Here is a 19,040-nt window from a genome sequence, read left to right as displayed (position 1 = left end):
GTTTTGGTTTTGGTATGAATTATAAATACTGTATATAGTTGTAACTAGATTGTGAAGTTTTTTCATTTAGGAAAATTTTAAACAAGGAAAGATTAGGAGTGTTCAAAGGGAAATTTAGTAGTAGGATTCTTTTTTTTACTAGTGTATGTCAAGTAAGTCGCATTTAGGACTCGAGACTTTGTATATTGAAGAAAAAACACGAATTCAAATCTATTTTTTCTTAAATAATTTTATTTTTGTGTATGACAAATATGAATTTAGTTTGATTTTTTTTTCTTCGCACAAAAATCGTATATATTAAAGATATTTTTAATTTTATTAATTTTTTGTTAATATGATGAAAACAATTTAATGTTTTAAATTGAAATTGTACATGAAAAAAATAATTTCAAATTTTTAAATTTTTAAACTTAAATCGTGTATGAGAAGCATGAATATGCTCTTTTTAAGAGTGAAGCTGTGCATAAATATAACTACTTTAAAAAATAAAAATTGTCTTCAATATGCACAGTTTCGATATATTATCATGAAATTAATGTCGTCTTTAACAACTACGATTTTTGTGTGAAAAGAATTCAAAGCCATCTTTGTCATATATATTTTTGTGTGATTGAATTGAAGCCTCGTTATTGCAATTTTTTCTAAATCTATTCATTCTGCCTACAAATTAAAGATAAGAAAAACAAAAACCCACGACGAAGTTGATAATAGTCCGTATTGACATCGTCCTGTGTTAAAAATAAAAAATAAAAAATGAGAAGCCAGATATTGTTTTTGTTTAGTTCGGTTTGTATAATAGATCATTGGTGGACTTTTCAATTTTGGTTTTTAAAGTAGATATCTAATAAAATTATCAAATACCATTATAGACATTATTTTTTCTAAAAAAAATACTTTAATAATACATGCTAGATAACAAAAATTCTCACTAAAATCTAGGTTTCCAGTATTTATGGTAACTGGATTATCGGTTATGTTGAGATAGAAATATAATTAAATAGTAAAAAACTTATTATTCTGAAATATTTGTATCGGATGCATATGATATTATTTTTGTTGGTTTTTTTTTTTTGGAAATTAAGTAAGAATGATTGTATTTAATATTTTAAATGATTTCTCTAACATTTGCATATTTAAATTGATTAAAACAAATTATTTTGACAAAATAAGGTTATATTCAATTGTTAGCTTGTCTTTGATAGGTATTCACACTTTTCTTCTCTTGTTGTCAATGTAATTTTTCTTTTTTAGTGTTAATGAAGTTTTTGATTGGATTATAAATGATGTTGGTGTGTTTTTTTTTTTTAAAAAAATTATTACTCTTTTGATTTGATTGAGTGCAATGTCATAAACTAAAACTTTGATTTTTTAAAAGTTGTTTTATAATTTTTAAAAGTTGTTTTTATGATTGTTTACCTTTTGATTTGGAGATTCAAAAAGGGTGTGCAATTTAATGTCATGTGTTCTTTGTATGGGAGTTTTCTCTCATATGTTATTTTACTTTTAGTTTAAATCCTTTTTTGGTTTTTAAGTTAAAAATTGGTGTTCAGTTTAGTCTCCTCGTTTAAAAATGTAAATCTTTGGTCCCTATGATGTGCAAAATGTATCGAATCAGTCTTATCTGTTAACGGTTTTTTATTAACTTCCTTGATTTGTTTCATTACTAACTCTCATACTTCAAGGGTTGTTGATGCTGTAGTCTTCCATAGTAATTGTCTCAGGTTTATGCCAACAAATTTCTTCCTAAAATTTGACGGATAGGACTGATTTGATACATTTTGAACATCATAGGGACCAAAGGTTTACATTTTTAAAAGGGGAGACTAAACTGAACACCAGCTTTTAACTTAGGGACAAAAAAATGATTTAAACCTTTACTTTTATATTCCTATGTAGTTGTCAAAATGGTTGAAGGGAACTTTTCAAAATTTGTAGTTTTTATTTTTGAATTTGATTGTTTAGTTTATGAAGTTTCCTTATAATCTGTTTATTAAAATGATTATCATACTACAATTATCTAGATGATTTTAAAGATGAGAAACCATAATAGATTTCATGTTCTAATTGTTTTTACTTATGTTATTTTTCAAAATAACAAAATGGTGTGTATGATTGTGAATAAATTTAATAAGTATATGAATAATACTATCATCATTTTTTTTGTTTAAAAGTTTTTATATATTCAAACTAAGTAGAATTAGATGATTTCATTTACTAATATAATATGACAACTTTCATTACTAATTTGCTTAAGGTGAATAATATTAGTGTAACTAGAAGTTGTCCTTATTTAACTACATGCATTAATATTTTTAGAGGGAGTCATGATGAACATAGTTCATTTTTTAGTCTTTTCAGAACATAAACTTCCATTAATACTAAATTCATGAAAGCTTTGTAACAATCTTAGGAAAGAGCTTTTGGAGGCTTTGGTTCGAAAGTGATTCTATTTTAGTTTGTTATAGTTTCTTAGATTAACGAGTGGTTACTTAGAGTACTAGAAAGGACGATGTTGTTACTTTATTTTTGTAAGAATATGCAATTCAAAATTTTTTATATATTTTTTTAGAAAATAATTGTGTTGATAAGTTAATTAACTTGACTTTTATTCATATAGAATTATATAAAAGTTTAATATTTTACCTTTATGTATTTATTTATTTTTTTTTCATAATGGTATGATTTATCTAAGTTTCATAAAATATAATTTTTAATCGGTTTGATGTGATTTTTGTGTTTTGTTTTTATTTTTTATTTTAATAAGTTTTCAAATAATGAGAAATAGTTAATGAATTTTGTGGTGTTAAGATAGTCGAGATATTATAATTATACGTAAAATTATTTTTTTTAATGTTTAGATGATGAGTTATGTGAACAAAATATACCACTGAAAGTTTATTATTTTTTAAAAATATTTGATACAAGAAAAGTTGATAACTTTTTATAATTCTAAATTTTGTTTTCTATTTATTTTAAAATAATACATCATTTTCTGAAGACAACGTTTTTCATGGCGATTTTCAACAACGCTTTTCGTGAAGAATTTTACGGAGAGGTGAGAATTTTACTTTTCTTACTTCAATTAAAGCAAAACATTATTGAAAAACAGCGTATTACTTTTTACGAACTCATTTGTGATAAAATAATTAACAATTTCAGTAGAAATCAGCATTTAAAAAAAAGTTCTAAAATGAATACAATGATGATACGTTGACAATATTTTTTTATAACATTTTAATATCATTTACGTGTTATTATATGATTAGTCAAAATTATTCTATAATCAACAATAATAATCATAAACACCAATATAAACTAATTACAAAATAATACATAAATAATATTAAAATATTTTCAAAGGATTATTATCCAAAAGAATATAGGATTTGGGTGTGAAGGAGAAGGGATTCGTTTGTTGTATGAGAAAAGAGTGAAATGGTTGAGATGATGAATGATAGTAGTATGTTATGGTATGGTATGCATGATGAGATGTGGATGAAGTGGTAGCTAGGTGGTACCTACTGGGTTCCACCATTAATATTTGCGACTGTGTCTCTCTAAAGAAGAAATTAAACGCAAATCATCATCATGCTTTCAAGACAAAGTCGCTTTCCATTTGGATATGGAAAAAGCATATCCCCAAAGTAATATGCATTTAAGACTGTTAGATTCCCAGAAACCAAAAGTGTCTTTACTCTTTCCAACGTTAAAAATCAACTTCTCGACTAACTTAAGTTTCACTTATTATGTAATACTTTCTCAAAAAAACTTATTTCCTTTAACTTTATGTTAAAAAATAAATAAAATTAGAAGGTTTTAATTTACATCTAACACTTTAATTAAGTTTACGATCTCAGACCTATAATCTTCGGTATGACTCCATCATAAAGAAGAGATCATTTTTATTCGTTATAATTATAGCAACATAGTTTAAAAGTACTTTTTCTTCCTCTTGTAATTGATTTATGAATTCCAAAACAAATTATGATACGCTTGTAATTGAAGATATATGATTATTTATAAAACATAACTAATTATAATGTATCTCAAGCTCTTTAGAATTTATTTTTCTCTTGTAAAAAAATAGCACATCCTATGTTTTTTTTTCAACCTTTTCCTACACAAAACCATTACACTTTTTTTTTTCATTAGCGTTAATTGATTATGAGGACAAAAATTATCAAATTTTATTGTTTTTCTCCATTTATTAGAAGTGGACTTGAAGTCTAATTTAATTCCATAAAACCTGTTTGTAAGGTGAGATTTGCATCTCATTTATATATTATAAATTGGTTTTATTTCTAGTGGACATGAGACTTCCAACATTATTACTTTTTAATTTATTTGGTGGTTTGTAATATTTTACTTCCAACACCATTACTTTTTAATTTATTTGGTGGTTTATAATATTTGTTGTATGTTTGAAATGTTGTGAAATCGGTGGTTTGGTGTGATGAATGATTGATTGGATGTATTAATTTTAGATGATTTATTGGTTGGAAATGATCATTTAATTGATTTGAAATTGTATTGAAATGTTATTGTGATATGGTTAAATACTTGGGATTTTCTTGTTTAGAATTTCCTAGTTTGGTATAAGAAAGTTAAGAAGGAATTGGTTGTTAAATTTAAAGGATTTTGATAGTGTAATGGGATGAGATTAAGTAAATAATTGGCGGTTATGTTGATGGGTATATATGAATACGAGTAAAAAATCCTTATATTGGATAAAAAGGAGGTTTAATAGTGTGGGTTTGATCGGAGAAATTTTAAGGGAGTTGATTCATGAGTCAGTTTGGATTAGGAATTGAAGTTTGTGCCATTTAGGACTTGGTTAGTTTCTTATTTTGCTGGAATCTAATATGTAAGTTAAGTTGATAGTTGGACTATGATGAGTGTGAGCTTAATCTAATGGGTTGAGACATTGATCATTTCAGCAAAATGATATCCAAACCAAGAGTTAAACATGTTTTCAAACCATTACAAGTATTAAGATATCAAATTGATTATTTGGAAATAATTAATGCACACAAATCAAGAATCAAGAGAATCTGAGAAGTGGCATTGGACGTCCCAAAGTCAGAGAGTCACTAGACTCTAGGGTATTGAGCAACCAATTTGGGTATGGAGTGTTGTGAAGATAGTGAGCTATCTATTTGGTAGGCGTTGAGCGGTAGAAAGTGGTGTCGAACGCCACTTCTCTACTGCAGGTCTAAGCTTTTGTTTTGCTTAATTCACTAGGTTAGTGACTTACTTGTTGGGTGACAGTCTAGTATGAAATATTTGTTTTGGATTTTCCTTTAAGCTTTGAATACTTTAAAAACTTGATTTTTGTTTAGAATGTTTTACACATATTAATCAAATAGGTGTGGATATTATATATGTTGATGATTGATGAATATGGTGGAGTATGATGTTACTTCAAGTATGATATGAAGGTGATAATGAATTTTGATTGTTGGTATAATATCAACGTTGGCGTAATTCCATGGATTTTGTGGTGAGACTATATGGTGACTTTTAGTAGTGTGTTGTATTGATGTATGGACTCAGTCTTAGAAGTTAGTCTAAGGCTCCAATAATTACTCTATCTCTTGTAAAAAAAGGTTATGTGGTGAGGAGTACTACGATGTCCTAATTTATGGTTTATTTTTTTAGCCATAGGTGGCAAACAAACTAACCTTGTGTGGTAACTTGAGTGAACAAGTTGTTCCACCACCAAAAGTGCAAAACTTGTCATAGCCTAATATCAATACACATATATAAATGGTCAAGTCTAGATGTTATAATATGTTTAAGTTTTTGTTTGAATTGAAAATGAAACCATTACGTATACTTGCCTTGATTGTGTGATTTTTTTTTTTATAAAAGTTAACTTACCATTCTGCTTTTGTTTGTATGTTTGTTTGACCTTCTTTTTTGTAATGATCACTTGATTGATGCTAATAAAAAATGACGTTTCAGTAGAACAAAAACGGATTGACAATGAATACTATGTTTAGGAGGTTATATATAAATTATAGCTAGTTTCAATTCTTTGCAAATAGTTTTTATGATTTAAATACTTCTTAATTACTCTTGTATATAATTTTTGTGTTATGGTTAACTAAATTATCGTAATATTCTTTATCATATATTCTCTTTTAAGTAAATTATTCTTATTTATTGATATATAAAATTTTATAATAGTGTAAAAATTATTAAAATGAATATTACACACAACAGAATAAGTTCAAATAAAATAATTATCTTACTTAATAATAAAAACAAAAATGTTATTCTCTTTTGTTTTCTAAAAATGATGAAAACATGTGATAAATATATAAAAAAAGAGAGTATGTTTATAAAAGTATCTCTTATTCATTTCTCTTCTATATAAGCATATAGATAATTGTGTAATTTTTTTTTAAATGCAGTTTATTTATTTTCACAGACAAACAAAAATTTTAACTTTTTTTTTCTATAATTTTTCCTCTTTAAAAATTTCGAATATATATTTACTTGTTTAAATTTTAAAAAGATATTTGGGACAAAGATATTTGTAGTCTCATGGCTTTACCAGTCTATCATAAATTGGAAATATGTCATTACCATTAGTTTGAGATAAAGTAAAAGCATTCAATCACCTAATAAACCATAGTTTGACGAAGAAAAAAAACCCGACTAACATAGCTTCAGACAACCTAAACAATAGGTTTAAGACATCATCAGGCGATAGGATTACATTGTCTAATGGGTCAAATACAACTTTGTCCAAATATTAAACTTCATAATCTAATGGTTTAATTATTCTGATAGTCCCTATTTTCGGTAACTTTTTTTAATTAGGTCCCTCATTTTTTCTTTTTCTCATTTGGGTTCCTATTTTTGAAAAATTTAAGCAATCAGGTCACTGTCATTAGTTTCGTACTAACACCGTTAAAAAGGGTAACACGTGTCAGCTCGTGATTTTTTTTTTAATTTTTTAAATATATTTTTAATTATCTTTATTTTTATTTTTTTATTATTTTTCTTTTAAAAATAAAATTTGCCACGTGTCAAGTTGACATTATGCCACGTAGAAATGGCAGTGTGAGGTGGCACTGACAGTGCCACGTGTCATTGTCAAACCATGTGTCATTGCATTTGTTTCAATTTGGTCCCTGTATTTTTATTTTGTTCCAATTTGGTCCTTGTATTTTTATTTTGTCTCAATTTAGTCCTAATTTTTTGAAAATTTTTAAAAAAATTGTTCCTTCTCAAATAAAATACGGTATGTACATTTTCCAAATTTTTGTCTTTAAATTTGTTTCTGTAAGCAAATTGTTAGTAATGATGTATTTCAAATCGAAATATTTAACTTTAGAAACTTTTTATGAATGGTTGAGGAAATATTGAGACTATACTTGTGTAGATTACCTTCACAAAAACATTTATTATTGAGATGTTAACTTTTAGGTTACTCATTAATATTATTTAGGTTAAATGTACTATATAAATAAAAATGTGTCATATGTTAGTTTGTAAAAATGTGTCATATGTTAGTTTGTAAAAATGTGTCATATGTTAGTTTGTTCAAAGTGGTCCTCCCTTTTTTAAAAAGTTCACTAAAGTCCTACTTTTTGCAAAAACTGTGCACGTTAGTCCTTTTTGCTAACGGCGTTAATTCTGCTAACGACAAAACTGCCAGCTGGCAAATATTTGATGACTTGTACAAATAAAATTCGTTGTAGTTCTCATAAACCAACACGAGGACCACAATAAACATTTTTAAACCAATATGAGGACTACAACGAATTTTATTTGTACAAGTCATCAAATATTTGTCAGCTGGCAGTTTTGCCGTTAGCAGAATTAACGCCGTTAGCAAAAAGGACTAACGTGCACAGTTTTTACAAAAAGTAGGACTTTAGTGAACTTTTTAAAGAAGGGAGGACCACTTTAAACAAACCTCCCGAAAATAGGGACCAAAATAGGTATTAAACCATTTATATACAAATAAAATTTTGTTTGAACAGAAACAAAATTATTTAGTTTTTTAAAAAAATAGGACTAAATTAAGACAAAATAAGAATACAGGGACCAAATTGAGACAAATTAAAAATAAAAGGACCAAATTGAGACAAATCTAATGACACGTGGTCTGATAGTGACACGTGGCACTATTAATGCCACCTCACATTGTCATTGCCACGTGGCTCAATGTCAACTTGACACGTGACATTTTTTTTAAATAAATAAAAAAATTAAAAGTAAAAATAAAAATAATTAAAATTTATTTAAAAAATTCAAAAAAATCACGAGCTAACACGTGTCATCTTTTTAACGGTGTTAGTATAGAACTAATAATTGCTTCAATTTTTTAAAAATAGAGATCCAATCGAGAAAAAGAAAAATTGAGGAACCTAATGGAAAAAAATCACCGAAAATAAGGATTATCAGAATGATTAAATCTAATTTAATTGAACAGTTATAAATTTATAATTATTATCTATACTATTAATAAATGAATTTTTATTATTTCAATTTGATTTTCTAAATAACTAATTTTTAAAACTAAAGTAATTATTTTAGCATTTTTATACATTGAATGACTGTTTATTTAAATTTAATTATTTTTTAATATAAAATAATTCTCTTACATGGACTCCTTATTTAAATTTAATTATTTTTTAAATCAAATTAATTATCAACGTTAAAAAAAGTTGACACAGTTTTTGAATAAAAAGCATTCTGGTTTGAATAAAAAAAATGGACACGTAGTTAATATCTCCTATAAATTCAGATTATTTTGTAATTCTTTTAATAAATTAAACTATAATATAAATAATAAAAAAATTATTTCTTCTTCTCTTTTTTTGCCGTGAAATTTCTGGCATTTCCTGGCTTTCTTTTCCCTCCCACGTTTTGCCTCAGGGAAGCGGCAAAGTGACGGAAATGTCACGGGCTCGTATTGCCGTCCACCGCTTCCGCTGTACCTACGCCGCATTATCGTCGATCACCTCATCTTCATCTGCAGTTACACGCTTTCAGTTCCAATGTCCACAACAACATCTAACGCACGCATCCCTCCCCTTTCACTTCCACTCTCGTTATTCTTCATCTGTCCCCAAACAAACCTTGAACGGTAGCGTCGAAAATTATCCGAGTGGGGACTTTGATTTCAAGCCCCTCACTGGCTGGAAAAAATTCATCGTCAAGCTCAAGATGCTAACGGCCTTACCCTGGCACCGGCTTCGATACGGCACCGTTTTGACAATCAAGTTGCGCGGCCAGGTTTCACCCTCTCAACCTCGCTTTTCGCTTAGCTCACGGTATTGTTATGTTAATAACTGCTTTTTCTGTTTTAACTATTTCGCGTGGTTCTTCACTCTAGGTATCGGATCAGCTGAAGAGTAGGTTCTCTCGGGGATTATCTCTGCCTCAAATCTGTGATAATTTCTTGAAGGCAGCTTATGATCCTCGAATTTCCGGTATCTATCTCCACATTGATATTTTAAATTGCGGCTGGGCAAAGGTTGAAGAAATTCGAAGGCACATATTCGATTTCAGAAAGTCAGGTGTGTGAAATTACTGTTCTGGTGGGAACAAAATGTAGGAACATTTATGATTTACGTATAACTATTTTTGTAGTGCTACGTACTGTTTTACAATAATTTTATCTGCCAGGGTCAAGTGCATAAGTTATGGTGATATACTGATTGCCAGTCTGTGTGGTTTTAATCACGTATCCTCTAGAGGATATTCAAAAGAATTATTTATTTGCTTGATGTGTTTTTATTTCCACTAAGTTGTTAAAGTGGCAACTGGTTGGCATTTGTCTGTTGCCTGGATCAGTGTGTTTTCTCTTCTACGACAGAAAACTGATGCTTGTGGTTTTCTGAGGCAATAATGCAACTGAATTTAGTGCACCTCGAGTTAGGATGCATGAGAGTAATAAGTTTAATTAAATGCTTATTCAATTAACCTTAATCATGTGAGGGCTTAATTGTGTGTTTGTTAAACTAGCTGAAGCATATAAGCTGTGAATTAGGAGCTGAAAAGCTGAAAGTATATAAACTAGCTTATTGAATTGAAAGTATTTGGTAAAATGAACTAACAAGCTAGCCAGTTGAATTGAAAGTGTAAATTAAAAAATGTCATAAAAGGACATATTTAGTTATTTAAGGTAAAGAGAGATTCCAAATAAACTATTGTGAATAAAAATGAAAAATATAAAAAAAAAAGTTAGTAGTTTATAAGCTAGCTTATTTTCACAAGCTGCATGAAGTAGCTTGTGTAAGCTAGAAATTACTAAATAAACTCGTGTAACAAACAAACTTTGGATAAAAATAGCTTATAATCTAGTCAAAGCTGCTTATAAGCTAGTTAAAGCAATTTTTAAGCTATTCGAGTGACTTACCATCTATTATAACTTTTACCACGAGACTCATTGGAATAAGCTAAAAAAAGAGCTTATTTTGATAAGCTATACATGAAGCATGCTGAACTATTTTCTTAAGCCAAATGTTGTCCATATATAAGCTCTTCCAAAGGCTTTGTAAATATGGTAGTTGGTGATACTAAATATGTACAATGTTATGAATCATCTAATATTTTGGTCCATAAGCTCTGATCTTTGCTAGTTACGGGCAGCTTTGATAGTTCATGATGCTTGTAGGAAAGTTTATTGTGGCTTATGTCCCTTCCTGTCGAGAAAAAGAATATTATATTGCAAGTGCGTGTGAAGAAATATATGCCCCTCCAAGTGCTTATTTTTCCTTGTTTGGATTGACTGTTCAGGCTCCATTCTTCAGAGGTACGCTGATTCTGCTTTTCCTTGGGTTGTTTTTCTGGACTAATGTTCTTTTAGTTCTTGGTGCACTCTACTAAATTATTTAATAAAAGTTTTAAAACTTTTGGCATGTGTTCAAATTAAATAGATCCTTAAGTTCTTTGATGACTATAGTTGGCCTAAAACTAATTATTTATGTTATTTATTAATTCTCTCAGGTGTTTTAGAGAATCTTGGAATTGAACCAGAAGTAGAACGGATTGGCAAGTACAAAAGTGTAGGAGATCAACTTACCCGTAGAACCATGTCTGAAGATCATCATGAGATGCTTACTTCATTGCTTGATAATATCTATACACATTGGCTGGACAAAGTCTCTGCTGCTAGAGGTGCAAGTGTATTTAAAGACCAACTTGAAGTCTGAATCAATAAATTAACTTTTTTTAGTTTCTGCATATTCTATACAGGAAAGAAAAGAGAAGATATTGAGAACTTCATAAATAAAGGTGTTTATCAAGTAGAGACACTTAAAGAGGAGGGCTTCATATCAGACATAGTCTATGAGGATGAGGTATGACTGATTACTTGCCTCTGTCAGACTGATCATTTGCATCTGTCAACCTGCTGACTGATGGCATGATTAATATAATCACATAGAGTATGGCAAATCTCATTTAATGGGAACCTTCTGAAAAGGGGTTTTGTCCAGCTCCTTTAGAGTCTGTTGGTTTTATTTGCTACGTCAGTCAATTAACTTGTGAAGCGTACTTCATTAATATCTATTGTATTGATAATTAACATCGGTGAACAATTCTGAAGGATACTATCAAGGTGTACCGACACTTAAAAGGATAAGAAACCATAAATGTTTGCAGGTTATTACTAGGTTGAAGGAGAGACTTCAAGTAAAAACAAATAAAAATCTGCCTATGGTTGATTACAGGTATTTTTTTTTTTTCTCTTATAGAGCCTCAAAAATCTAATATGGTTTACATTGAAGTATGGCATTTATTCAGAATAGACAAAAGTTAACTTTAAAGTTTTCGACAAATCCTTACCCGAAAAAAAGTTTTTCTGACTGTTAAAATGTTTCTTCATTTGTCTCATTTTATTTCTGTTTTCAGAAATTTATAGTTTGAAGGCTGTAATAACTTCCATAATCAAATAACGTTGCCTTAATTTTTGCCAATGAAAAAGTTATTTATAAGACATGGTTGTTTCTTTATTGTTTCACTCTTATTGGGGATTAACCTAGGACCGTGGATTCCCCTACTCACCCCTGCATCATGGGGGAAGGTTTTATTTGATCTTTAGGTTTTGACTATGACAAGTCAGAATCTGATTCCATGATTTTAGTTATTGCTAGGATCCAATTGCAAAGTATTAGACTTGAATCCCAGATTGGGCTCTCCATCTAAGATAGCTAGCTTTTGTGATGTAGTCATCCACCATTTATTGGTTGCAAATGAGCAGCTCAAGTGGTGATACTAACATTGCAAAATAAGACTTACTATAACGCATCTTGTTTCCCAACAGATTAATAATCTGAATATATTTTTCATAAATTAAAATAACCTAAAAACTCAGCCATATGTTGATATTTACTTTCCTAAAATGCAGAAAATACTCCGGAGTTAGGAAATCAACTGTTGGACTATCAAATGGTAAAGATTTAATAGCCATCATCCGAGCTTCAGGGAGTATTCGTCGTATTGAGAGTCCACTAGGTGCCCGTAGCTCAGGTATCATTGGAGAGAAGTTAATTGAGAAAATACGCAGTATAAGAGGTACACTTAATCTTATGGAGTTACCTTCTTTAATTCGATAACTATTTTAATGGAGTATGGTATTTTTCGTTAGTGCTACATCATACCTATTTTGGTTTTATTGGAGTTACATTATTAACAATTATAACAAGCTGCAGCAACTATAGCCTCATCCCACCCAATGAGGCCAGTTGCATGAAATCAAATGTTGTCATTCAGCTTGATTAAAATCCAAATCCCTGTGATATTATTCTCTGTGATCTAATGATTTCTTTCTATCTCCTTTTTCCCTCACCCCTTGTTCATACAGTTAAAATCCATGTGATCTATTATTTTCATTGGAGCCTCTTGTGACACTCTTTGCACATGCACAATCCATCTTAACTGGTTACCTGTCATGTTTCCTTTAATAGGTTGCATACTAGCATTTTTTTTTTTTATGTATAATCATTATTGTATGTTCTTATTTCTTATGTGCTTCTTAAGATTTTCATTTTTTGATGCTTCCAATGTATCTTTTGTTGTGCCCCTTTAAAGTTCAATTTAATAAAAAGTATAATTGTTCGGATCATGTAACAATGAGAATTTCCCGTTGAGCTTGGTAGAAACATTGTGATCACAAATAATCACTGGTTTCTTTCATCAGTTTAATCTCCCATCTTGTTTATTGTGTGTGACATTATTAATTTTCCAATCATTTTGTAATAAACATAGAAACTTGTGATACGACTTCTCTAAATTTTACTTCCCAATAATTTATCTCTCTTTTACTTAGACTGGAATGCATATTCTCTATCTTCTAATCAAAAGAAAACCGTTTCATTTTTATGCTTTTTTCTACAAATCTCAAGTTTAGAGTTAACCTTTTTCCTTATTCTTTAATTCCTTAATCCAAACTATATCATCCCACAAAAAAATTATAGTTAGAGAAAATATTTTTAAATGTCCCTAACAAACCCATCCAAGACTATTAATCGAGTAAAGTCTTGACGTATCAATCTTTATAGAATGGCCTCAGTCTTGCTTCTAGGATCTCTCGTACTATTAGTTACAAAATTCTGAACATTTCTTGTCCTATATATAAAACCCAAATTGCTCCTTTTTTACTTATTTGACTTTCTTGTTCCTCTATATAAATCTCTTTAACTTGGTAAGTCAAGTGATACCCTAATTTCCTTCGCAATTGCAAACTTAATAGGAAAACCATTAGGATCAGCAACCTCCCTATTTATCCATCCTCTTTAAAGGCTTCTTTTACCTCTCCAACTTGAATTCATCAATAGTAAACCAAAATTTGTTCTTCCTTTTGCTTAGTTATTCTTGCATATTACAGGTCAATCCTTGTTTATTATTGAAAACCTGATAAAAATAGTTTTTCAATCCCTCTGATATTTCCATCTATATGTAACCGAAAAATTTCCCTCTTCATCCTTAATACATCTTGGTCCAAGTCTTTTGATTTTCTTTCCCTACTATATATATATATCCTTCTTCATTCTTTAACCCTAAATCTCAGTAAAACTCTTCAAAGCTTTGGAGTCTGCCTCAGTCACAGTTTCCATTGTCTCCTTTCTGTCTTTCTGTGTCTTACCTAATTTCAGCATAATTGCATACATGTATGGCCTTAAAACACTCATTTTTGTTTCTTACTTTTCTTCAATACTTTACATTCCATAACCAAGATTGCTTATCTTGGTTTGAAACCTTTTTGATTCACTAAAGATTGGTCTAACATTCCTTCCTAACTTCTGTAGACATCCCATCCCAATTGAGGTCAGCACTACCTTGATTCCCAATTACCTTCCTCCAATAATTCATTCTTAAACGTAACGTGGTTCTTTAGAAATATGGTTGTCCCCAAACATTGACAAATGATTGTACGTAAGAAACTGCAAGAACTAGCACAGGGACTAGAGTTCTTTTAAGTTTTTCAACTAAATGGGCTTAAGAAATAAGGTTTCTGTCTCTAGAGACTTTGACAAATGGTTGTAAAAAAGAGGCTGTGAGAGCAATCTTAGGGAACACACTCCTTTTATGTTTTTGCATATAAAAATGAGGCTTTAGACGTATAATTTCCTAAACCTGTTTGCTGGAGAAATAGTAAATAACAAATGAGATCTTTGTCCTTAAGTTGCACGATGTATGCAGTGGAGTTAATCATATTCATTTAGGTAACTTGAGTATTAAACGGCAAGGTGCGACTGCTCTGCTTGGTTGTAGGACCAAAATATAGGGATAACATTGGCTATCATTTTTCATATATGATGCTGTTTGTCAAACATGAAACATGTGGCCTATGATATTGATCTTTATTCTTTTTGGTTATATACTTTCATAGTTTGAGGTCACACTGAGTCTTCTTTTTCCTCAGATTCAAATAAATACAAGGCTGCTATTATCCGAATTGACAGTCCAGGAGGGGATGCCCTTGCTTCTGATTTGTAAGTGCTGGTAGATTACCCACTGTTCAAAATTCACTCTGTTAAAGTGACATACAATAAGGTTGGTTGAATACATTTAAGAAAGATTTATACAACATCAGTAATACTTTTTTTAAGAATGTACTATAATTTTTTTCTTCATAATTTCTTTCAGATGATACTTTTAGTTTTAGAGTAATTAAGAGGGCTTTAATGATCTAGTGAAAATGGAAATACGTGTTATCGTTGTCATGAAATTATGATTCTAATTGCAAGTATTTCGGTTAGTTTGCTTGTTTACTAATAAAGCTTTGGTGTCCTGATTTGTAGGATGTGGAGAGAAATCAGGCTTCTGGCTGCCTCAAAACCAGTCATTGCTTCAATGTCTGATGTGGCAGCAAGTGGAGGATACTACATGGCAATGGGAGCAGGAGTTATTGTGGCAGAAAGTCTTACCTTAACTGGCTCAATTGGAGTGGTCACAGGTGAACCTTGGTGTTACAGTACGAGAAACAGGGATTTATGGATGATAAATTTAACTGAAACTAATATATAAATTTTAATAATTACTACAAACCAACATAAGCATGCTGTATGGTCGACAATGCTGATCTCTTTGTTAAAAACTGAATTGGTATTTCTTAAATTTAGGAAACTAGTGATTTAGACTCATAATCTATAGCTAGATGACTATAATGACTATTGCTATTTTTCCCCTTTAGTCAAATACTTAACTCTTCTTCAAAATCAACTTAGAAGGGTATATGTGCATGAATTTCTGTTAACTCCCTATCCAGGAATATGTATAGCATATTATGAGTTGTATCTATATGGTAATATAATATAGCATTTTATGAAGAAAAATGTAGCAGTCTGTAGGATTATTTCAATGATAACTGATTTCAACCAAAGGAAATTGTAGATGAAACTAAAGTATTTTGTTTGAGCTCTGAAATAATGAGGGAAACATTGTAATTTTATAAACAAACAGCGCTTCAAACATTGTAATCTAACAATCTGATTATATGATGACAAATATATGAAATATATTTGTAGGAAAGCTTAACCTTGGGAAACTCTATGAGAAGATTGGCTTCAACAAAGAAATCATATCAAGGGGTAGATATGCTGAGCTGCGGGCAGCTGAACAGCGTTCACTTAGGTAATGGAATTTGTTATTGTTCAATTATCAAGATTTTAGGGCTGTAGAGAGTATTAACCAGCGCACTGGGCCATCTGATATCTAACTGCGAGGCACTGTCTGTTTGAGAATGGAAGACATAATGTATCGGTTTGAATGGTCTCCAGTGTAGTTCTAATAAATTGATAATGAAATTCCATATTTGTGGCAGTATTTGAAATCCTTTCATTTAACATGGTTTTGGGTTCAGTGTACTCATTTTTTTAATTCAGTGATTAGGATTCCAATGTATCAGTTGATACCGCCATCAATTATATTCTCCTTTTTCAGTATCCCTTAAAAGAGCATATTGGGGGTATTGATGACTTTAGGGGTGCAAATAGTTGAAATGTATGTTGGAAACATGGAGACTTCTTTTTCAAGGACTTGCAGTTGCCCTCGTTGTCATCAATGCAGCTGTTCCCCTAGTGTAAGTTTTCTAATCTGAGCGAGCGGAATATGGCAAAAGAAATTAAATACGCAGAACATTCACATTCATGCTGCCTCTATCCTCTAGGCGCTTCAGATCACCCCAAAACATGTCCAGGGCTTGCTCGCAGTGCTGGAATATTATTTTACTGAAGCTAATGCTGATTTAATGAGTTTCTTTTTTTTTTCGTTATATATAGCCTGTTTGTCATTATTGCCTTGCTTTTTGGCTTCCACTTATGCTTAATCACTTAGTTTTGGTTGATTCGAGGGTTGGTACTCATGATCATTCTCTCTCTTTCTCTGCTATATACAGACCAGATGAAGCAGAGCTATTTTCCAAGTCTGTTCAGCATGCTTATAAACAATTTCGAGATAAAGCAGCCTTTTCCCGATCTATGACTGTACGCTTTATATTAAATAAGCTATTTTGCTGTCTTTCTGGTCATCTTTGTACATCGAAGTTACCATAAATACTTGTTACTAGGTAGACAAGATGGAAGAGGTTGCACAGGGGAGGGTTTGGACTGGCAAGGATGCAGCTTCTAATGGTTTAATTGATGCTATTGGTGGCCTTTCTCGAGCTGTTGCGATAGCAAAATTGAAGGCCGGTATACCTCAAGATAGACAGGTTGGTTTTGATAATGCCTTTGTTTCTAGATTGGGTATGCTTTACACTTCAATAGAAAGTTTAATTTTTGTGCTTGATCTATGTCAGGTTACTGTTGTGGAGGTCACAAGACCCAGCCCTTCTCTGCCCGAGATTTTGAGTGGTCTAGGTAATTCTCTCGTTGGAGTAGACAGAACTTTAAATGAATTACTACAGGACTTGACATTTTCCAATGGAGTCCAAGCTCGGATGGACGGAATCGTGTTTGAGAAATTGGAAGGTTATCCATACGCCAACCCCATTTTGGCATTGATAAAAGATTATCTTAGTTCCCTTTAGTTGTTAAGTTTTAAGTGTTTCTCCTGTTTGTGTTTTTCATTGTATAGTGAGGTATGCTTATTTGCGATAGAGTGAGGTAATATGATGTAATAAAAAGAGAAATAGAGAGAATAAGTGTCAGGTAAGTGTTTGACTTGTGTACGTATATTTTACTGTGAGAATACCTCATTCCGATAAGTATTTTTAATTACGTTATAAACTAGTGTAATTGTAGATTCATATACTTTACCTATAATCCATTTTTGAAATGAGTTTCCGGGTTGAAAAACAATTTAAGCCCCCAAAGCTTGCATATAGATTGGAACAGACAAGAGTATCAAAATGGGATTGTCTTGCAATAATATTAAAGAAAAAGATTAATTTACTTTTTTGATATTTGTTATAGTTGTACATGACTTTAATTATATTTTAAATTAAATTGTAAATTAATTTTGAATGCTTTACATTATTTGTAAATTGATTATTAATAAATTTTTACTATTTGTAACTGTATCCCAACGTTATTTTTTGTTGAGATGACTCGGTCTAATTTGAGCTTGAGATGACAACGACATAATTTGAGTTTTATTTAGTTTGAGTAAGTTTGATTTAATTTAATTCCTAACCTTGATTAAAAGTGATCCAATCTAACATAGACTTGTTTGAGTATAGTTTAGATTGATTTAGTTCAATTTTATCTTAACTTGGGTTAAATCTAATTCAACTTAATTTGAGTTTAGTTGGATCTAGTTTGACTTTTATTTGTTTAACCTAGTGTTAAATCAAACAAAATAGATTCATTTTTTGGTGAAATAAAATTTTTGTTATTGGGTATGACCCATCATAAGTTAATGAATTCACTTTCTTAAACATATTTTATTGTTTCAACTTACTTTGTATATTTATTACATTACAATAATAACGAAATGACTTAATTTAACAATAAAATAAGTATTTATCTATTTCATTAGACATTAATCTTAATTTAGAAGTAACACTATACAGTAGTAGGTGAAAATTAAAATATCAACTAACATAATTAGATAAGAAATAAATAAATCATAGTTAAAAATAATAAATAATAAATATTATAATAAAAAAATTATGAAAATATAAAAGGATTATTGTAGGTAGATTATGAGTCAACCTATCTTTAACTTATTCAAATTTATTAAATTCATGAATTAGAAAAATCATATTTGATTTAACTTATATTTAAATATATTACGAGCCAAGTTGACTCATGATAAAAATCTATTTCATTGTTATTATTATTTATTGTAGTACAACCTTGGTTAAACTTCATAAATACTCGATTTAAAATTATTTCAAATCATCCCAAATTAACTTTATTTATATTTAATTTAAATCAACTTAATTCAACTCAAACCTAACATATTAGACTAACTTAACGTAACAGTGATCTTAACAATATTGATCCAGAATTAGATTTAGTTTGATTTTAAAAAAATTCAGATAAATATTTTATTTTTAGTCTTAATTTTTAATAAGATTGTTATCTTAAAAGTAACTCGGAGGTGGACCTAATTTATGGAACCTCTTA

The 19,040-nt window shown here is 29.9% G+C and overlaps 1 protein-coding gene across 1 annotated transcript; it reads left to right on the top strand.

Moving 5' to 3' along the window:
* The first annotated feature begins 8,828 nt into the window (after positions 1–8,828).
* LOC106765370 (serine protease SPPA, chloroplastic) lies at positions 8,829–17,716 on the top strand. The gene is made up of 13 exons (XM_014649957.2): positions 8,829–9,255; positions 9,356–9,539; positions 10,640–10,777; positions 10,972–11,142; positions 11,221–11,324; positions 11,629–11,696; positions 12,374–12,540; positions 14,891–14,960; positions 15,270–15,424; positions 15,996–16,101; positions 16,865–16,952; positions 17,036–17,179; positions 17,267–17,716. Exons 1-13 carry the CDS (start codon positions 8,917–8,919, stop codon positions 17,495–17,497), a joined length of 1,965 nt encoding a protein of 654 aa, XP_014505443.1. The 5' UTR covers positions 8,829–8,916; the 3' UTR covers positions 17,498–17,716.
* The last annotated feature ends 1,324 nt before the right edge of the window (positions 17,717–19,040 follow it).

This window comes from Vigna radiata, chromosome 7 (assembly GCF_000741045.1).
Source record: "Vigna radiata var. radiata cultivar VC1973A chromosome 7, Vradiata_ver6, whole genome shotgun sequence".
In the NCBI taxonomy this organism is placed as follows: Eukaryota; Viridiplantae; Streptophyta; class Magnoliopsida; order Fabales; family Fabaceae; genus Vigna; species Vigna radiata.
This window is presented reverse-complemented; position numbering and strand designations above follow the sequence as displayed.